This window comes from Micromesistius poutassou, assembly GCF_964030765.1.
Source record: "Micromesistius poutassou genome assembly, chromosome: 19".
Taxonomy (NCBI): domain Eukaryota; kingdom Metazoa; phylum Chordata; class Actinopteri; order Gadiformes; family Gadidae; genus Micromesistius; species Micromesistius poutassou.
Genome location: NC_140289.1, coordinates 11564172 through 11585311, shown reverse-complemented (window position 1 = coordinate 11585311; position 21140 = coordinate 11564172). Strand labels below are relative to the sequence as shown.

Sequence of the window (21140 nt, the reverse complement as noted above, 5' to 3'; positions counted from 1 at the left end):
CAACCTGCTGTATTTCAATCTCTGTTCACAGCTCAGATAGAGAAAGCGGATCAATGAGAATATCTCTGATGATACTTTCTTCTGATAGTGATCACTTAGACAGCAGATCTTGAAAACCGTTCATGATAAGTGTTCATGCATCGCTTCAACGTTTGCCTAACTTGAATTCTAATTTCGGCCTGATTTGGACTTGAAATGTGGGTTTTGGTGAATGTTGATGAACATTCAATGTGAAACTAGGATTTATAAACAGGTCTGAGTGAGGGAGTGAACACTGAACACACCATCACACTCTGGCCAGAATCAGGCTGACCAAAGGACTTATAATAATATTCACCCATGCTTTCCTAGTAGTGAAACTCCAGAACAGTCTAGTGTTGCTTTCCACTGTGTGTAAATATATATTTATTTTGGATAATTTTTATTGCAACTTTGCCTGTCTTAACTGCTGGCCAACGCTATAACTTAGCTTCTCTTTCTCAACATTTTTTTTTAAACTTTGTCATGAATGTAATGCAATGTCCATTTTTTAATGACTAATAGTGTTGATGTGTTTTCTTTGATTTATTTATGTTACGTTATTCTAATGTTGAGGCTGAGCTACAATGTAAGTTACAGCATAAATAAATATAGTTAGTAAACATCAACAAACGAATCACTGAGTCGTTCAACTGACATTGGAGCCATGCTGAATGTTTCCTTGGGTCCACGTTGTAACATAACGTTGTAACATAACCATATGTGGGGTTTCTCTTGCGACGCGTTCACACCAAAAGCGACGGGGCGGCTCCATACAAAGTCAACGTATAGACGCGTTCAAGGCGCCTGTCGCCTGGAACGCGTCCTCACCACTTGTCTGTTGATGGGCTTTTTTGGGCCTATAAATTATTTTCTTGATATTTCAATGAGTTTTTTGCAGTAATGCCAAAGTAAAAATTGTAATAAAGCATAAAATGATAACATGGTCGCTAAAGTGACGGCGCGGTGTGACTTTGTACGCATGGAGTCGCGCCGCCCCGTCGCTTTAAGTGCTTTCTTATCTGATCATCTCTCCTGTTAACAAGAGGAGAGACAATGTGTTAGAGGTCACCGTCTAAGTGAGTGTTAAGTGAGAGAACACTCGCTATAAGAAGCAGTGTTATCAGAGAGAGAGATGTGGTTGGTTCCAGGTCATACAAAAGGTAAGGGCATTTCAATATATCCAAGATAATGGATAAGTAATCACTGCGTGCTTGTGTTTGAGGACGTTAAGGATAATGTTTCTATTATGGGATGGGGCTCAGAATGACCGAGATGACCTGGCTGGTCAGAAAGAAAGAACAGAACCGCTGAACGGTTGGTGGCTGGAGGGAAGTAAGGGTTAGTCCAACGACCACATTGAAGACTACTTGTTACCAAGAAGTGTTCTCTGGAGGTAAAGAAGTTAGGAAAGGTAGATGAAGGAGTCTTAGACGCCTGCTGTCATCAGGAGGAGAGGTTAGTGTTTCCATCCATGTCCCCTCGCCTGCCTTTCCTCAGTTTGTGTCGGTGAGGATGGAGGGGAGGCTTCTGTCTGTAATCAACGCTTCATTTTTCAATCAGTGTATTTCAACTGATAGACTTTAAGAGTCCTCCGGAAGGGGCGGTACCGCAGGCACAGCGGAAAAGCCGCCACTGAAAAATATATTCTCCGGGTTGTTGATGAAAGGATTGCTTTATCTGATAACGTTTTAGGAAAGCGTGTTAACTGCCAGAACTGACAGGATTTATTAAAATATTTAGAGATTTATTAAAAGTCACTTTGAAAATAATGTTTTAGTCATATAATCATAAAGTAGGTAGACCGTGTGTGGATATCAATTTGTATCAATATAATCTATAATTCTGTGTGTGTGTGTGTGTGTGTGTGTGTGTGTGTGTGTGTGTGTTGGCTGTGTAGCCTACTATCAGGAAAATAGTTGATGGTCAGAGAATTTGAAATAACAACATAACTTTTCATGATCAGTGGCGCGCAGCCCTGACATTGTTACACTCCACCCATAGGGGGCGGACACGCTCCTTCTAGAGCTGACTTTAACGGGGCTCCTCCAGACTAGGACGCGGGGTGGTGGAGTCGGAACATAGATGTCAGTATCTATGGTGTCGGAAGACCGATTCTTGTAGAAATTTGTAGACAAATGATACTTGACCTGGTGCTCCATGTTGCCACACCGGAGAAAAAAGGCAGCCTACCTGGTGTGTTTTGATTGGAAACCATATTTCAAAGATAAACTAAATAAAGACATCAGACATCCAAGTGTTAATACCTGACCCAGATAACACAGACAGATGGATGTAGTTGTACCCCAGCAGGGAACAGCCCAACGTATCGACCTGGGGAGCTGTGGCTTGCCGATGGCACTGAAGTTTTCAACAAGGAGGTAAAGACACAGGTTGGGAACCGGGCGATACACTGAGCACTGCTCGTGTTTCAATGATGATCTAATGACCTTATGGTCTAATGATCTGAAAGGGGAGGAGCTCAGGTGCCACATACAGCATCTGAGTTGAACACACAGCGTAGGCTATTAAAAAAATAACATTTTAATAGGAATTGTTATTCCCATTAATTCAGAGCATCTTTATGCATTGTACTCTGCCAATGGGGACACATTCAAATCTTGTCAGCGACGCATTTTGTAAAGTTTGGGAAAGGCTGGTGTGATAGGAAGCCTTCATTACTAAAGCTGTGAAATATGAATATGTATCATATTTTAATATGACTACATGAACTAGTTCAAAATAACTAGTTCATTGAACAAGTTCATTCTTCTATGAACTTTGAACTGAACGTAAAATATTTTTAACTAAAGAACTTGAACTTGAACTAGTTCAGATTTTGTGACATTCTGAATTGTTGATAATTACTGCTTTAGATGTGATGAATGAAACAGGTGTACAAATAATATCCACAACAATCTGAGGTTGTAGTGATGGGCAGCAGGTAATGGAGAGGATTCATTTTAAAAGATAAGCACAGAATACTCACTCCCACAGTTTTTCTTCGGTTTCTAAATAACCTGTTAATGAACTGAACATGAACTAGTTCAAAACTGAATTGGTGAACTATGAACGTGAATTTATAAATTTTCTTTTGTATAAACTGAACTTTGAACTAGTTCACGTGAAGTGTGAACTTGCACAACACTGACTGCCATAACACAACTAGGCTATCGGGGACAGACGCTGACTTGTGTTGTGACGTATGGTCGGTAGCCTGGGCCGTGTCCATGGCCAGTGTGGCGACCAGGTGATGGGTTCAAGACGAAGGCAGAGCAGGTTGCTAACTACTGCGCAATATCCGTCGCTCGGTCTGCAGGAGGCTATGCTGTGTACCTGTGATATTGGTTTGTTTGTGTGTAACTTTTTATACTGTTTTACCTGTACATACTGCTGACTAGTTATTACATTTGGTTGCGTAGACTCGTGTGTGTGTGTGTGTGTGTGTGTGTGTGTGTGTGTGTGTGTGTGTGTGTGTGTGTGTGTGTGTGTGTGTGTGTGTGTGTGTGTGTGTGGACGAAATGAAACAGTGACAGCAACTGTTACAGTGTTGCACAATGTTTTCGACAAAGTATCATCATCACATATATACAAACGGAGTGCTGGATGCTGATATTTCCACCAGGTGGAGCTGTGGTTCTAGACCCAACATAAACACTATGTTTGAGAGAGAGAGGCTGGATATATATTTATATCTAATAGGTGGACGTTATATTTCAATCCTGTATGATCTGATGATTATGCGTGTGTGTGTGTGTGTGTGTGTGTGTGAGAGTGTGAGAGTGTGGGTGGGTGGGTGGGCGGGCGGGCGGGCGTGCGTGCGTGTGTGTGTGTGTGTGCGCGGGCGTGTGTGTGTGTGGGTGTGTGTGTGTGTGTGCATACTTCGTGTTGCTGTCTTCGTTCATCCATTCAGCAGTTGGACTACTGAACTTTGTTCTGTGTGTGTGTGTGTGTGTGTGTGTGTGTGTGTGTGTGTGTGTCAGAGAGTGTGGCAAGAGGGAGACACACACACACACACACACACACACACCTCCTTTTCGCTGTAAGAGCCTCTGGATTGTGAACCAACATAAACCACTGTAATCTGATTGGCTGGCGGTGGACTAGGCGTTTAGTTACTGTTTACCCTCTGACCCCTCCTCCTCCGTCTGTATTTGTTCTGAACCGTGGGGGGGTGGGGGGGGGGGGGGGCAGAATGACCGGGGCGGCCACGAGGACCCGGTTCATTCCGGCGGGAGCTGGAGAGTCTTCCCTGATAACGGCCCGCTGGTGGGATCCTACCAGGCGGAGGACACACACACACACACACACACACACACACACACACACACACACACACACGTACACACACACGTACACACACACGCGGCCGGGCATGCAGGTCGCATGCAGGTCAGGGCGGGCTGCAGTCGTTCTCTGACCAGAAGAGCCTCCACAGGTAAGAGCTATAAATCCCTCTCCAGTCTCTGCTTTGACACTTCTGTTCACATGACGCTTTAACTATTGAGCCACGACCGCTGGACGCTGCGGCAGGTCTGATTCACTTCATTCATCTGTCTCTCTCTCACTCGCTCTGACTGATGTTAACGTTTCAACTGTAATTTATAATTGCTGCGCGTTCTAGAATGTTTTGTAATGTAGCCAAAGCGTGTTTGAATGTAATAGCAACAGTTTGAACCGTTCAATTCAATTTCAACGAACTTAAAGTGAATTTGATTGACTGTGTGTTCTATTCCTTCACTGTCTCTCTCCCTCTCAGTCATGCTCTCCGTCGCTGGGAAGGCCCTCAGGGTCTCTGGATGCCTCCAGAACGCGCGCTCTGTAGCCACCGTCGTCTCTGGCCACAAGACGTCCAAGTAGGTATCATCTACTCCCACGTCCAAATAACCGCTGACAAAGTACTACCATAGTAACACAGTTCATACTGTGTGTGTGTGTGTGTGTGTGTGTGTGTGTGTGTGTGTGTGTGTGTGCCTTCAGGCTGGTGCGTGACAGACTTCAGAAGGAGGTCACTAAGATGCAGGAGGTGCATCCTGGCTTCAGACCGGGTCTGGTGGTTCTACAGGTGAGACCGCTGCCTCTCTCTGGACCAATAGCAAAAAAGCATACCTGTTGTAAAGGTCACGATGAGGGTGAGTGTAAATGTGTGTATTGTTCTCAGCATTTTGGCACGTGTTGCAGTGTGTAAGCGTTACATCACAAACAACATTCAAATTCTAGTCAACGTGTATTCTAGCATCTTAGAGTGTGTTTGTCTGAAATGTGTGTTTTAGCCGTAACGTTCTAGATTTGGCGTTAGCATGTCAGAGTGTGTCAGCGTGTGTGTTTGAGCAGATCAGCGAGTGTGTTACGAGTGTGTCGATGAGAGTGTGGGTCTCAGTGTGTTGGTGTGTGTGGTTCTGCAGGTGGGGGACCGAGGCGACTCCAACCTCTACATCAGCATGAAGCTGAAGGCCGCAGCTCAGGTGAGACGCAGCAACATGAGCATTCACCAGGTCAAAGGGACTGTGTGTGTGTGTGTGTGTGTGTGTGTGTGTGTGTGTGTGTGTGTCTGTGTGTGCGTGTGTGTGTCTCTCAGGCTGGTGCGTGACAGACTTCAGATCCATTAGCTTCAAACCACACACTGTCGCTATCTCACCTGCATAACATGTATTTCAACCAATCATGTGGTTGGTTGGGCGCGGGAATCTGAAGACGTGTGTTGCACGGAATCATTCTCTTCTGGAAACAACCTGACGGGTCTCAGCGGGTTATGGCTGACCACTAATCTCAGTTCCAGAAGAGGAATGACAATAAAACAGTAGCATCTTCTTCCCATTGCCGGTATCTCTCCACAGCCAACGGCATACACAGACCCGGCCAGCACTGGTAAACTGAACTTTTCCGTAGTCGGGGGAAACGTTAACACGCCACGCGTGGATACCGACGTCCTTCGACAAAAGTGTCTGTTGAGGTTTAAAATCAAAATCAAAACATTCACTCACTCGAATCGTCTTCAAAGTAACCAAGCATCATAATAAAACCACAGCACCAACAAAAGTCCTGGACGATGTGAATGACGCCGTGAACGGCTGAATGCCCCAGCTACAGCAACGCTAGCAAAGACCAGGACTCTAGGAATGAAAGATGCTGTCTTCTCTCTCCTCCTCTGGTTTTTATTTTTAGATCGGAATCGACGCCAGACACATCCGTCTGCCAAACACCGTGTCGGAGGACGAGGTGAGTGACCACGTCAACAGGCCACGGCTATGGTTACACTAATGCTGTGCTCATACAACAACAGTGGCCAAATGCTCGACTCATAGTGAAGTCAACCATGTTAGTACAGCCCTTAATCACAGTTAGGGTCCCTAAAGGTCTAAACAGAACTGAGAGGGACGGACAGGAGTAACAAGAGGGATCCCTGTTAGTGTGATAGTCGACGGACGTATGAAAGCAGAATAAGTTTACGTTTTGAAAGAAGTACATTTGGAAACAAATCAGTCATGAATATAGGCCAGTCTATTTATGGAAGCGGGTTGCTGTTGTCCCTTCGTGGTAAATAAAATATGATACCAGCATAACGTTGTGGGGGGGTTTGTTATGACGCCTTAAGCGTGCCCTCCTTATTCCCATTGTTTGAATCGTTCTTGTCCCCGCTGAGCCGACCCCTCGTTACTCCAGCCTGGCGTTAACGGAGAACGCGCTAAACGTATCGTGGTTCTCCTTCAGGTCCTCTACAACATCCAGAGGATCAACGAGGACGCGCTGGTCCACGGCCTCATCGTCCAGCTGCCCCTGGACTCGGACCGGCCCATGGACACGGGCCGCGTCACCGACGCCGTCGCCCCCCACAAGGATGTCGACGGGTGGGTACCGACGGCAGCGCTGGACCCCCCGGTCCAAAAACGGGACACCCGTGCCCCATAGAGGGCACTATTCAGGGCGCCGCCGTTTGAAGTGTGGTCCGAAATGTGAGCGTACAAATCTGGACTTGGAGTTGTGAGGTTGTGGGTTCCATCCCCAACGTCCAAAGTCTACCTGTAGCGAGGTGGCGTTACAGAGCGACCTGGATTGTGAGTCACTTTGTATAAAGCGTCTGCCACAGAAATGAATTACACACGAATAGTTTACCTTTCAGGTATAGTTTGTTGTTAATCAATCGAAGTTACCGTTTAGGATTTTATTATAGATTATGGCCTGTTCTTTACAGTTTTACAGTTCAATGGGGATCATACCATCTGTCTGGTAGCAGGTAGGAGTAGATCCCTCTCTTGTTTTGCTGCTCCTGACCGGGTTCACAGCAAGACCAGATGGACGTGGTCACAGAGAGGGAGGGAGGGAGGGAGGGAGGGAGGGAGGGAGAGATAGATAGAGAGGGAGGGAGAGATAGAGAGGGAGGGAGGGAGAGATAGATAGAGAGGGAGGGAGGGAGGGAGAGATAGAGAGAGAGGGAGTGAGGGAGAGAGAGAGAGGGAGGGAGGGAGAGATAGATAGAGAGAGAGAGGGAGGGAGGGAGAGAGAGAGAGAGAGGGAGGGAGAGGGAGGGAGGGAGAGATAGAGAGGGAGGGAGGGAGGGAGAGATAGATAGAGAGGGAGGGAGAGATAGAGAGGGAGGGAGGGAGAGATAGATAGAGAGGGAGGGAGGGAGGGAGAGATAGAGAGAGAGGGAGTGAGGGAGAGAGAGAGAGGGAGGGAGGGAGAGATAGATAGAGAGGGAGGGAGGGAGAGATAGATAGAGAGGGAGGGAGGGAGGGAGAGATAGAGGGAGGGAGGGAGGGAGAGCGATCTGCTCTCAATCTGCTGTTGACTTATATTGTATCTTTACCTCTTCACTTTATTCATTATATAATATAAATATATTCAATATAAATATGACGCTTTATGTATAAATCAACATGCGTATATATAGATAACATATATGTGTAAATATAATATATGTGTAAATGTATATAGATAAATTTGTGTGTGTGTGTGTGTGTGTGCGTGTGCGTGTGCGTGTGTGTGTGTGTGCGTGTGCGTGTGTGTGTGTGTGTGTGTGTGTGTGTAGCCTCAGCAGTATAAATGCTGGGAAGCTGTCTCGTGGAGACCTGAAAAACTGCTTCATCCCCTGCACTCCCAATGGCTGCATGGAGCTGATCAGTCAGACAGGTGATCGCCTACACACACACACACACACACACACACACACACACACACACACACACACACACACACACAGCAGAATGTTAGACTGACTAGTGGGGACCATACCACACACACACAGACACACACACACACACACACACACACACACACACACACACACACACACACACACACACACACACACACACACACAGCACAATGACAAAGACTTGCCCCTTGCTGATTCTGATGTTGTGCGTCATGTGACCTGTTCCCTCGCCGCCCCTGCAGGCGTGTCCGTGGCGGGGAAGCACGCGGTGGTGGTCGGGCGCAGTAAGATCGTCGGCGCGCCCATGCACGACCTCCTGCTGTGGAACCACGCCACCGTGACCACCTGTCACTCACGAACCAGCAACCTACCTGAGCAGGTAACCACGCGGCGTACCTCCCTGCTAAAGGTCCCGTGACCTGCCCACCGGGTGTGGCTGTGATTGGCCGTTACGCGCCGTTTTGAAAATCTGCCCCTTATGACATCATCAAGGGGCAGAAAGTGGGCGTGTCCACCTAGACGTGCGCTGGATGGATCAGTCTACCCAGTGGACCGTAGCAAACGTTGCTCATCTATCCGTCACGCATCTAGGTGGACACGCCCACCTGTGATGTCATAAGGGGCAGATTTCCAAAACGGCGTGTCATGGCACCTTTAACTATCTGAGCTGGTAGCCTCAACCCCCCGGGGACAGCTCCGTTCGCTCCCTGGGCATCGATCTAGCACCTTCTCATTATCTACCTGACAAGTGAGCCTTCCCTAGTCCCCTCATGACAACAGAGACGGGAGCTGGGAGACGGGGGGGGGGGGAGCGCCACGTCATGCACTACACTGCGGGGGGACAGCGGTGAGGGGGTTTGACGCACAGTCCAAAGGTTATAGGTTCAATCCCCAATGTCAGCGTTTCACCTGAAGTAGTCCTTGAGCAAGATGCCCCGAAACACGTCCTGATCCTGATCGATCGTGGATCTAAAATGAACGGAGATTCTTTTAGAATAGACGTTTCTCCCTGTGAAAGACCGCTGTGGTCACCTCACGTATCTGAGTATAAGAGTTTTATTCACTTCCAAAATAGAGACCCAACAATAAATAAACCCAAAATAAATCCCTTGGTTACAAAATATAAATGAATTGTTCCAAAAGAAAAACTGTTAGCAATTTACTAGCCCAGCCTTGGCATAATTTATCATAACAGACCAGTGTGTAGTACTGGCCTCGCGTCAAGCCAGCCTTTCCTTTCCTCTTTTCCTCCCAAACACACAACGCAACACCCCTTAAATAAGACACCTGATTTGGCCCAGGTGGCATCAATCAAGGCCCGGTAGGCCAGACCATGTACCAGGGGGGAAACATTTCAAATACAAGTACAACTAAACCAAGACACCAGTCCTCTTCCTGGACGTGAGAAGGATTTCACTTTCTCACGCCCCCCGACGGCTGAAGGGCTCACCAGGAGGCTGTGGTTGTGTTGCCCCCCCCCGGGCTGATGCAGGTGGGCCGTGCGGACATCCTGGTGGTGGGAGCCGGGCAGCCGGAGATGGTGAGGGGCGAGTGGGTGAAGGAGGGGGCCGTCGTCATCGACTGCGGGATCAACTACGTCCCGGGTACCAGCAGACACCGCCTCCGCCCTTTGACCTTTGACCTTCGATCATTTGTGCAGCAGAATTAGCAAATGTGTCAACAAATCAGTACTATTCCATGATACTCAACCGTCATATTGATCAAGCTATATATAAATTAGTAATAATGCGATTTAAGGGTTGCAACAGCACATGGCAACATAAAGCAAAATAAAATCTAGATTTGGCGGTATTACCTTTTTAATGTTTCAATCTCATATCTCAATCAAACTCACATATTAGAATATTTGACCTTTAGCCTCTGCCCCTAACCTTTTCACCTTTGACCTATGCCCCGCTAGACGAGACCAAACCGGGCGGAGCGCGGGTCGTGGGCGACGTTCACTACCCGACAGCCAATCAGAGAGCTTCTTTCATCACACCTGTGCCCGGGGGGGTGGGTCCTATGACGGTGGCCATGCTCATGAAGGTATGCACCCTCTCACAGCCACTTCTCCACCTCCACGTGCTCCGTGAGGCTCCTTCACATGTCCCCCCGTGTGTCGCTTTGCAGAACACAGTGCAGAGTGCGTGGAGATTCCTGCAGAGCCACAACACAACCCTCCATGTGAAAGAGAAGCACCAACTCTGAAACAACAGAGCCGTTGATCTGACACAACGGAGCCATGAGAGAGTTTCCCCAAGGGGATGAATAAAGGACCTACATGTTAACTTACTTGGACCACCAGCAGCCAGTTAAACTGGTCGACACACAAGTCTTGTCGGAATGTGTAGGTATTATAACAGTTTATGCATAATGATAATAATAAGTAAAATGGATAATGTTACAAAATAAAAATACAGTTCAAACCCAGGATCTTGTGTCTTGTGTTGTACATGTTCTACTGGAGATGTGTCTTTAAATGTTCTACTATAGCTGTGTGTTCACATGTTCCACTGGAGATGTGTGTTCACATGTTCCACTGGAGATGTGTGTTCACATGTTCCACTGGAGATGTGTGTTCACATGTTCCACTGGAGATGTGTGTTCACATGTTCTATTATAAATGTGTGTATACATGTGATGTCGAGGCATCGCCATAGTGGACCAATCAGTCCACTGTGTTGCTGTTCAAGATCTCCAAGACAACAGAAGATGCAGTTGCTATAGCGATTGAAGCCGTTATATCACTGATCTGTTTACTGAGCGTTACGTGACTGAACCTGAGGCCGTATTGATTACTGAGGACGTCAAAACACATGCTCAGAATGATTTATCAGATGGTGTTCGGGGACCAGCTCAACAGTTCTGGGTTTCAAACCTCGACTTCCCCAGTCTACCTGTACATCGCAAAGAGGGTCGGGGTTACCATAACAAAGGCAGAGGAGATCCAGTCGAGCGATGACCAGTGAATACAGATTCATGATGTCATCAATGAGCGGGTGAGGGGTAGCTCCAGCTCTGGCTGTCACGTTGCTCTCGGATTCCTACAGGTAGAGCGTGGACAATGGGAGACCGAACCCACAACCTTTCTTTAAGCACTTACGTGCACGCTCACACACACACGCACGCACGCACGCACGCACGCACGCACATGCACACGCACACGCACACGCACACACACACTCTCTTATCTTTCTCTCATTATCATAGAGAGTTCATCATCATAGAAATTCTCATTATGATGTGCCTTATTATAGAGACGCTTATTAAGGTCATCATTGAAGCTATTTACATTTGAAACCATTTCTAATGAAGGTGTTTCTGTGTCCTTTCAGAAGGAGAAACATTTAATTAATCAAATGATTATTATATCATAAAGAGAACTTGAAGGGAGAGCTGATGTATTCTCTGCCATGTCGCCTCACATCGCGCTCACTGCAGGTTTCCAGGTCAGTGAGCCGTCAGGCTCCTCAATATTGATCTCCTCTGGAGGGTTTGTCCTGTTCCAGAGCTGAGGAGCGCGTCCTGTCTGAGGCCAGCAGCAGGCTAGCCGCCGCCATGCTAACGTCTGGGGAGGAGAGCCGCGCAGAGCGCAGACGCTTCGGCGCTTGATGAAGTTACCATTGATACAATACAACGTCTCGGCTCCTCGGGGTCTTCTGATGCTGCCGGGGTCTTGGACTCTGGGGGCTCTGGTGGTCATGAGACTCTGGTGGTCATGAAACGATCCTGTCCTCCGTACAAACAGCCGCAGCGTAGCGTCGATAATGTCCACCTCAACTCAACGCATTTTAATGTCTTCTCTTGATGGTGTGTGTACGGCTGGAAATATTCTCTGTTGATTTTTTTTTGTAGTTTTGGTTCGCGTTTTTTGAATGCATTTGATCTTTCTGTGCTTCCTGCTGTGACATCCTTATTTTTTTTCATTTCAGACGAATAAAGTGCATGAATAAATGTTATCTTTAACACGTGCTTGTTACTAAAAACCTGTTGTTGTGTGTTAACGGAGCAGCAGACGGCCCTATAGGGAGGCGTGCGGTGACTTCGGCGACAGAATGGCCTCGTGTTGTAACTTAACGTTTCTAAATATAATCTCCTATCAGAACCGCTGAGGCGCGGCCATGCTGCGGGCACTACCCTGAGATTACATTCTCTCCCTCTCCTCTTCTCCCTCTCTCCCCCACCTCCCCTCACACTCTCACGCCCTCCTTACGGCCCCCTCTGTCACCTACCCTCCCTCTCTCCCCCACCGCCTCTCTCTATCTCCTCCTCTCGTCATCAACTCCTCCTTCCTCTCTCTCTCCATCTCCCTCCCCCTCCTCTCTCTCCATCTCTCTCCCCCACCATGTTCCCTCTCCCTTGCATATTTCTCTCTCCTCTCTCTCTCTCTCTCTCTCTCTCTCTCTCTCACCCTCCTCCTGCCCGCCCCTCCCTCCCTCCCTCCCTCTCCCCCTGCTCTCTCCCTCCATCTCATTCTTGCCATCTCTTAACCACTTTGAATAATTCAGCAAATGAGACGCCAATCACCCAGGTTGCCATAGTAACAGGGGGCGGGAGCGGCTGTCGGCGGTGACGTTGCCAGAGACCGGTGGAGCTCTGGAGCTCTGAGGTTGTGAGCGCACACACACACACACACACGCGCCAACGTGTGCACGGTGAGGCTCCGTCTGAGACAAGGTAAGCCCGCTGTGTCTTTATGCTGCTCGTCCTCTTCACGTGCTTCCCTGGTTTGTAACTTTGATGTCGTGTGGTTTTGTGGTGCCTTCTTCTTGACCCTTGTTTCTCACGCGTGAGACCTTGTGAGATAAAGGTTAAATGTAGCCTGTCTGTCGTGGAATGCCACCGTGCAGGAAAGTGTTTGTGAGCGGTCAGACTAGGTGTCTGAGGGGAGCTGAGTAGTTTAAGTGGTGTATGGTTTAATATGTAAATATGCTTGCATTGATTTCTTCCTGTGTGCTGGAGAGCCTCGTTCCTTAGATCATACTGATCCGTTTAGAACTGAGACTACAACTAATGAGCAAGTGTGTGATGGATGTAGATATGGAAACGATGTTAAACATCTTACCTATCAACACGTGAGTGTGTGTGTGTGTGTGTGTGTGAGAGTGTGTGTGTGTGTGTGTGTGTGTGTGTGTGTATCTGTGTGTGTGAGAGTGTGTCTGTGTGTGAGTGTGTGTGTGTGTGTGTGTGTCTGTGTGTGTGTGTGTCTGTGTGTGTGTGTGTGTGTGTGTGTGTGTGTGTGTGTAATAAGCCACAGTGGAATGCACACTCACAAGCCAACTTTCCTCCATGTTGTAATAATAATCAGGTCAAAAAAGCCCATGGAGGTTTAATAACTGAACAGAGCAGTGGCGGGGGGGTCCTAGACGGGTGATGGCTGTAAGATGTTAGATTGGAAATCCTATGAATGAACACTCTTTATCAGTGGGCCATGTTGATGGATATCTATTGATCATTAGTATATGCTACACGTGAAGATGGCGCAATATCCCGGGATATTGTTTTTAAGCGTGACGGTCGTCACGTCACCCTAATAAAAACAAATAAACCGCTAATTAAAACAAATAAATCCCAGCAAAAAGTGTTATCTTGTTTATTTTTGGAGTGTTCACGTGTTGTATATACTAAAACAATTATTCACAACAACAATTGGGGAATGTTCCCCACTATTCACTTCGCCTTCGGCGAATAATTGTTAAATAGCATAGGTGGATAAATCAATGGATGGAGAGATATATGAATGTTGAGAGAGTAAGATAGGAAGGTGTCATCTGTTGAGCTTGTTGATCACATTGATCTGTACTAATTGTAGACGATCTCCCCTGTGTTGTGTTAGTGAACCAGAATGCTGGAGACGACCCTGTGACATCAACACGCACCCGGGCAGATTAAACCACGCACCTCGTTAACCTTGTCACATCAAAAACACTCGTCGAGCGTCGAGACCAGCGCCATGGCGACAGAGGGGGTCGACAAGGCCGAGCCGAAGAAGAAGTTGACGGGCCCGGCCAGACTACTACTCCGGCTCGGGAAGACCCGGAAGGGTTCAGAGAGCCGAGCCAATAGGAGACAGGCGTCTGAAGGCGGCGTTGGCGAGGGGCGAAGAGTCTCCGGCGCGCCGCAAGAAGACGTCCGAGAAGAAGCCGCGGACTGCGCCGGCGCGGACGCCCAGACCACCGGGGGCGGGGGGGGCTGTCCTCCAGAGGAGGAGGAGGAGGAGGAGAGCAGGGCTACGAAGAAGACCCAGAAGGGGGCGTGGCGGAGGGTCTTCACCTGCTTCAGGAGACGGCGGCGGCCGCGCCCCGAGGGCAGCGCCCTGGGGGGACAGACGGGCCCGTCCGGCCGCGGCGCCAAGGCCAAGGGGCGCTTCCCGGGGATGAGGCTTTTCCGCCACCTTCTGCCCTCCGGCGGAGAGCAGGACGGGGGGGGGGCGGGGCCCCGTAGCGCCGGAGAGGACGCGCCGGGGGAAACGCGCGCGCCGCTGACCGTCGGCCGGGGCGCGACGGGGCCGCCCGGCGCCCCGGCTCAGGAGGGGGGCGGCGGCGGCGGCGGCCGCAGCCCGGGACGGGGCGAACCCGAGCGGGTCGCCCCGGAGAAGAACGACGGCGACAACGACGACAGAGCCGTCCCGGGTTTGTCGTCCGAAGCGGCCCCGGACGAGGCGGCGAGGCACGCTCCGGAACGCCGCTCGGAACGCCGACGCGGCGACGACGTCGTCATGGTGATGAGCGTGCAGGAGCCCGAGGCCGTGACCGAGTCCCAGATGGGATGTTTCGGTCTGGCGGCGGAGGGGCACCCCCAGTGGGGGCCCGGCGCCCGGGCCCCGGAGCAGAGGCCGAGGGACGGGTCACCTGACCCAGCGGAGGAGGACCACCGCCTCCCGCCGCCGGCCCCCGCCGCCGCCGCCCGCGATGACCCGACCGACACCGCCACCGCCGTGGCAACCGCTGACCTGCCGCCCGACGACGAGGCCGCTCCCTCGGACGGCCCCTCTGAAGGCGGCGAGGCGGGGACCCCCGGACTGTCCAACGGCCTCCGGCGTGTTGATGCTGTCGCCGTGGTCACCGACGACCACCGCCTGGCGGCCCGGGCGCCCTCCCCCGCGGGCGCGGTCCTCGTGGTGCCGCTGATACGCCTCAACAGCGGCGAGGAGGACGGCGCCGTGTGCGACTGGGAAGGCGCCACGTGCGACTGGGAAGCGCCACCACCGCCGCCGCCGCCGCCGGTGGACGCCACGGCGGCGCCAGAGGGGACGAGCGCAGGGGTGGAGGTGGACTGGCAGCTCAAGGGTGGAGGAGGAGGAGGAGGAGGAGGAGGCGGCGGGGGCGGGGATGCTGAGGAGCTGGTGCTGGCCGCCCACGCAGTGGTGCAGGCCGCCCTGGTGGCCGCTGTCCAGCAGCTGTTGAGGGACGGGCAGAACTCGGTGGACCGCGCGCACCGCCGGGACCCCCATCACCTGGCCCCCGCACCCTACTGACCCTTAGGCCCTGACGTCTGACCCTTAGTCCTTAATGTCTGACCCTTAGGCCCTGACGTCTGACCCTTAGGCCCTGACATCTGACCCTTAGTCCCTAACATCTGACCCTGAGTTCCTAACATCTGACCCTTAGTTCCTAACATCTGACCCTTAGTTCCTAACATCTGACCCTTAGTTCCTAACATCTGACCCTTAGTCCCTAACATCTGACCCTTAGTCGCTAACATCTAACCCTTAGTCCCTCAAATCTGACCCTAAGTCCCTCAAATTTAACCCTTAGTCCCTAACATCTAAAGCTTAGTCACTGACATCTAACCCTTAGTCCCAAACAGCTTACCGCTCACCCAATCACCTGTCCCTCTATCCTTAAAGCTAGGGCAGGCAATTAAGATAGATAGATAAGATAGTCCTTTATTAATCCCCCTTAGGAGAAATTTGGAGAAACCAACCCTTAGTCCCTCATACCCTCAACCCTTAGTCCCTCAAATCTAACCCTTAGTCACTGACAACTAAACCTTAGTCCCAAACAGCTTACCGCTCACTCCCTCAACCCTTAAGGCCAGGTATTTAAGGCAATTTGGGGAAACCACCAAGAGTACAATTTTGAAAGTATTCAAATGACCAAATCCCAGCCCTCCTTTCGCTCCCCTGTAACACGTGACCAGCTCGCTATATCAAAACAGCTCCCCCTAGCCTTGTGGAAGACTCATGCGCAGTGAGTGCACAGGCAGAGTGCGCGCAGGTAGCTGGGGTGTGGAGTCGACTTTTTAGAATAGAATAGAATAGAGTTTAATTATTACAGACCTGCAACCGCCATAGAAAACAGATTATTTTTTTCCAGAGCGTTTCATTTATTGATTGCTGACGCGGTGGAAAGACAATTTCAGCAAAAATAAATTACCTACCCTTAAATCAATGACATCCAACCCTTAACCCTCAACCCCCTTCACCACTATAATTTAACCCTCATCACTTAACCCTTTGCATCTATATAGACAAAGTTAACGTCAACCACTAACGTGAAGCCTTTATAAACCAGCCAAATCCTTGAAACTCCTATACTCCATCCTGCTAACACCTATCCCAGCCACCATTTAACTGAGGAAAAACACTCTCCCACACAGAGAAACTGTGTTTTTTTAATGATCACACACAGACACACACATACACATCACAGTACTGCATTAGTGTATTTACAGATATGTTTGTGTCTGTTTGTGTTTTCAGTGATTGGCAGGTCAGCCGCAGTTGAGGTGTACAAATGTCTTGTAAATTAACTTTTAATTGATTTTCCTAAATGTGAAAGTTAAAATGTCAGGGGTTTGTGTTCCCCACTTGTTAGATTTTTGCAGAAAAGGAGTGGAAATTTCAGTCTACAAGGTTTGTTACAAAGTATGAAGCAGTAGTCTGTTATATTAGAAAAGCGTGACACCTCCACTTTAAGGATACACTTAACACTTATTAGAAGAGAAAAAAAAAATTTCTCACATGCAAAATGCCGTTGCTGCTATTTGCAAGCATTAGGAAGCATTTCTATTTTGTCCTTCCATGAAATACAAAAGACAGTTTAATATCAAGTAATAAAGTAGGTAAATAATAACATACATTGTATAGTTAAGCTGAAGGAAATATTTATTGTGAACTAAAGTAATTAAAAGTGAGCCACATGGCACGGTGCTACTGGCTGTGCTAACTAGCATGCTAGCACAACATCACCAGCTTGCGTAGCACCGCTCTGCTAAGTGACACAACACAGGCATATCATACAGTTTTGGTCATATCACAAAATGTCACATTTGAACCGGAGCTTTTGTTCAGACACTGTTATGCAATTGTGACAAAAAATATATATATATTGATATTTCAGAACAATTTTGAATGGTTCCTATGACCTATGCTCATGTTGTATAAAATACGTTTGTCCTTGAGAACAGTACCGTTTAAACCTTCTTATAGATCTTGCCTTAATCAAAATGTGATCTTTATTTTAATTAGAAATTATAAATACATGTTTTGTCTATTACTCTGAAATGTTAATAATTTTCTGACAATTTAAGTAAAGGGCAGTTCTCCAATGTGTTGTGTTATATTGAAAGACTTAAAGATGGATAGAGAAGAGACAGAATGATGGATTGATGATAGAGGGGAGACAGAATGATGGAGGGATGAGGGACGAGACAAGTCAGAATTTAGAAGTTATAGATACACAGTCATATTTTGTCATCTTAGGTCTTTGGATTATTTTTAAACATGTGAAAATGAGACAACTTGGATGCTGTGTAACCATAGCAATAAGGAGGCCTGTGATTTTAAAAATACAACTCTTTCGTCAGCATTGCTTGTTCAATTAGAAATGGCCATACACCTGGTTTATATACACACACGTGTGGGTGAGTATGTATGCGCCTGTGTGTGCGTGTGTGTGTGTGTGTGTGTGTGTGTGTGTGTAAGAAGCCACAGTTGAATGCAAACACACAGGCCAAGTTTCCTCCATGTTGTTAGTCTGTCAGTGACCTTGTTGCTTGATCCTTCTGTAGTCTTGTTTTTTGGTCCAGTGAATGCTTTTAGACGCTCACCCACTTACAGACAGGCTTGCATAAATTAAAGCAAACAGGCCAACAAACAAGAAAAAATGAAGTAAACCAAAAAACGTGTGTAGCCTGGAGTCTAAGGCAGGTAAACTAAACTAAACTGAACAATTCAAACACAACGAAAACTGTTGCAATAGCAAGCCTTCCTCTCTGTTAATAAGTTGCACTGAGCAGTGCTCAATGATGAACAATCTTTTTCAGGTAAACCAGCCACTAGGGAGCAGCAGCATGTTAAACTACCGGTATTAACGATTCATTTTCTTTAAATGTAAAAATATATTTAAAAAAAAGCCTCAAACGTGCCTGTATGATTCATAAGGCAGTAATAAAGTGTGAGCAGCAGTCATTCTTCTAATTTGAGTTTCCAGTGTGTCACTGCTCAGCTGCTATAGGGTCAGGTTGTTTTTAGCCACCTGGCTCCCAGTCCCAATTTGTGTATCTGAGGTTGTCATAGAAGGTTCCGTTGTATCTTGTACAGGCAAACTCAGGTGTGTCAGGGCAGGAAAACCCGGGTGTAGGTGAAGGCTATTTGGCAAGAGCTCCAGTGAAGACGACTAGTGCGGTAATCAAAGGTGTGCGGATTATGAACCACATCTCTGAAGAGATCTGGTGGGCAGAGCTTGTAATTGCAATGTTCTTAAACTGGTGACCGCAACCCTTCGTTTTTCATCAAATCAAAAGAGGCTGAAGCTTATTTGTGAAAAAAAATTATATTTATTTACCAAAAGTTTAATTGGTGAAAAGAATTATAATCTGTGTGACAAAATAGAAAACAAAGAAGGAGGGAAACTCGAATCTCTTTAACTAACATCGCACTCACAATATTATCCCAAAAATCACACATGACAGGTATTCAAACGTCCCGATGAGGATGTGAATCTAACACGGTAAAGTTACGGGAACATTCAATCGGATTCCACATAATGTTAATGTCATTGAGCCACGAGCAATGTGAGGGGTGTGACCATAGAGATTAAATAAATTAAAGGGAGGAATAAACTCACTAGTCAGCTCATTGTGTACAGAGATTGAGAGGTTTGGACTTTCAGAATAGTATTTACACTGATTGTCTGGTTCTAGATTCAACTGATTTGGATCCAAGATTGCAGCAGGTTTAGGGTTGAATTTCATCCTTAGAAAATTACTTTAGTCTCAACTTTAGGCACACGTCAAGTCTAACGGGGCTTAGGGAAGGTTCTTGAATTCTTGTCATTATGTGTTGCCTTATGATTTCATTTTTTAATAAAGTATACAGTATCTACATTAAAAAACGAATATATAAAAACGAATTCAATATTGGCCTACAGTTGTTCCTGTTCATATTTATTCAGGTTTCAAACTATTGGCAGAAGACCATAGTGTTTTTTACACATAAATAATTTCCCATTCCTAAAAAACTGATAACAGACAAAGATCAATGCTGGTTAACAGAGAAGAACAATACACAGTGACTCTTCAGCCAATCAGAGAGACAGAACTCTGAGGCAAACTGTTCAGTACCAACACAGGTATATCCAATATTAGTATATACTACACGTGAACCTCCTAAGATGGCGCTATTTGATTGGTTCGCTATCTTGGGATATGGGGCAATATCCCATGATTGAGATCTCAATCTCATATTGTGGAGTGCGCATGACGGTCGTCTCGTCAGGCTAATAAAAACAAATAAACCCCGGCGAAAAGTGTTATCTTGTTGTTTTTTTTGGAGTGTTCACGTGTAGTATATACTAAAACAATTATTCAGGCAGACCTCAGGCTCCCTTCACCTTCGAAAATAATTGTTAAAGGTCCCATGGCATACTATTTTATGGATGCTTTAATATAGGTGTTAGTGGGCCCCTAATACAGTACTTGAAGACGTTCAAGTGCAGAATTGGTGCAGAGTTACAGCCACTACAAGCCAGTCCCACAATGAGCTCTCCACAAACGTGCCGTTTTTAGAGGCGGGTCAAGGTGGAGGGTGGGGGTGTGGCCCTGCGCTAGTGTTTACAGTGGAACACTGAACACTCCAGGTGCTCCGGCGGGAGTTGAAATAATATCATATTATATTTAGATATCTATATAATATAATATATATTATCATGGTCAAAAGCTGTTTGCGCCTCCGGATGATATTATGAATCTCAAACGACTGCGACGGGTTCTCAGACGCCTCTGGTTCTTCCACTTCCACGTCAATATTAAGTACAGACTGAACGGCAAAATGGAGGAGAAAGGGATTGTTGCCCGCGATTGTTGCCCAGGGTTGTCTGCGTCGGGTTGGTTGAGAAGGAATTGGGAACCGCGACATGGAGGAGAAAAGGATTGTTGCCCAGGATTGTCTGTCAGAGCCCCGCTGCCCGCTGAACGCTGACCGCCCCCGGGGCTGCCCGCCCAGCCCCGCTGAACGCTGACCGCCCCCGGGGCTGCCCGCCCAGCCCCGCTGAACGCTGACCGCCCCCGGGGCTGCCCGCCCAGCCCCGCTGAACGCTGACCGCCCCCGGGGCTGCCCGCTACAGCGGGGCTCCGACAGACAATCCTGGGCAACAATCCTTTTCTCCTCCATGTCGCGGTTCTCAATTCCTTCTCAACCAACCCGACGCAGTCTAGTGTTTTCACCAAATGGGAGCTTTATGCAAGGTTGCGTTATTGTGTTGCGTGTTATGCGCCATAACACCAACAGCAGAACAGTTATCCAAATAACAATAACTGCGTTGCAGTGTGTGTATTCACACACACACACATGTGGCGCTCGCACGGTCCTAGCTCATTGTCTCATTGGCGGGCCAAATTCTCTGGGCGGGCCAAGCAGAGAAAGGGGAGGTAACCTGGTCCCGTATGACGTCATACAGGACCGGAAGCCAAATCAAAGCTTTTCAGCAATCCTTTTTTCAAAGACGGAGTAAGATAGCTA

At 48.0% G+C, this 21140-nt stretch overlaps 2 protein-coding genes across 3 annotated transcripts; both read left to right on the top strand.

Annotated features, from left to right (window-relative positions):
- Positions 1–4258: 4258 nt before the first annotated feature.
- Positions 4259–10607, top strand: LOC311363741 (C-1-tetrahydrofolate synthase, cytoplasmic-like). Of its 2 annotated transcripts, none has more exons than XM_084483708.1 (11): positions 4259–4456; positions 4778–4874; positions 4999–5083; positions 5424–5483; positions 6184–6237; positions 6730–6866; positions 8048–8148; positions 8416–8552; positions 9666–9777; positions 10095–10222; positions 10307–10607. In XM_084483708.1, the coding sequence occupies exons 1-11, from the start codon at positions 4405–4407 to the stop codon at positions 10382–10384; spliced, it is 1041 nt and encodes a 346-aa protein (XP_084339834.1). In that variant the 5' UTR covers positions 4259–4404; the 3' UTR covers positions 10385–10607. The 2 variants fall into 2 exon arrangements, with proteins under 2 accessions (XP_084339834.1, XP_084339835.1); XM_084483709.1 differs by lacking the exon at positions 4259–4456 and adding an exon at positions 4495–4551.
- Positions 10608–14129: 3522 nt separating this feature from the next.
- LOC311364325 (uncharacterized protein) lies at positions 14130–15653 on the top strand (the record flags this gene model as incomplete). Its single annotated transcript, XM_084484307.1, has 1 exon — positions 14130–15653. One exon carries the CDS (start codon positions 14130–14132, stop codon positions 15651–15653), a length of 1524 nt encoding a protein of 507 aa, XP_084340433.1.
- Between the last annotated feature and the right edge of the window lie 5487 nt (positions 15654–21140).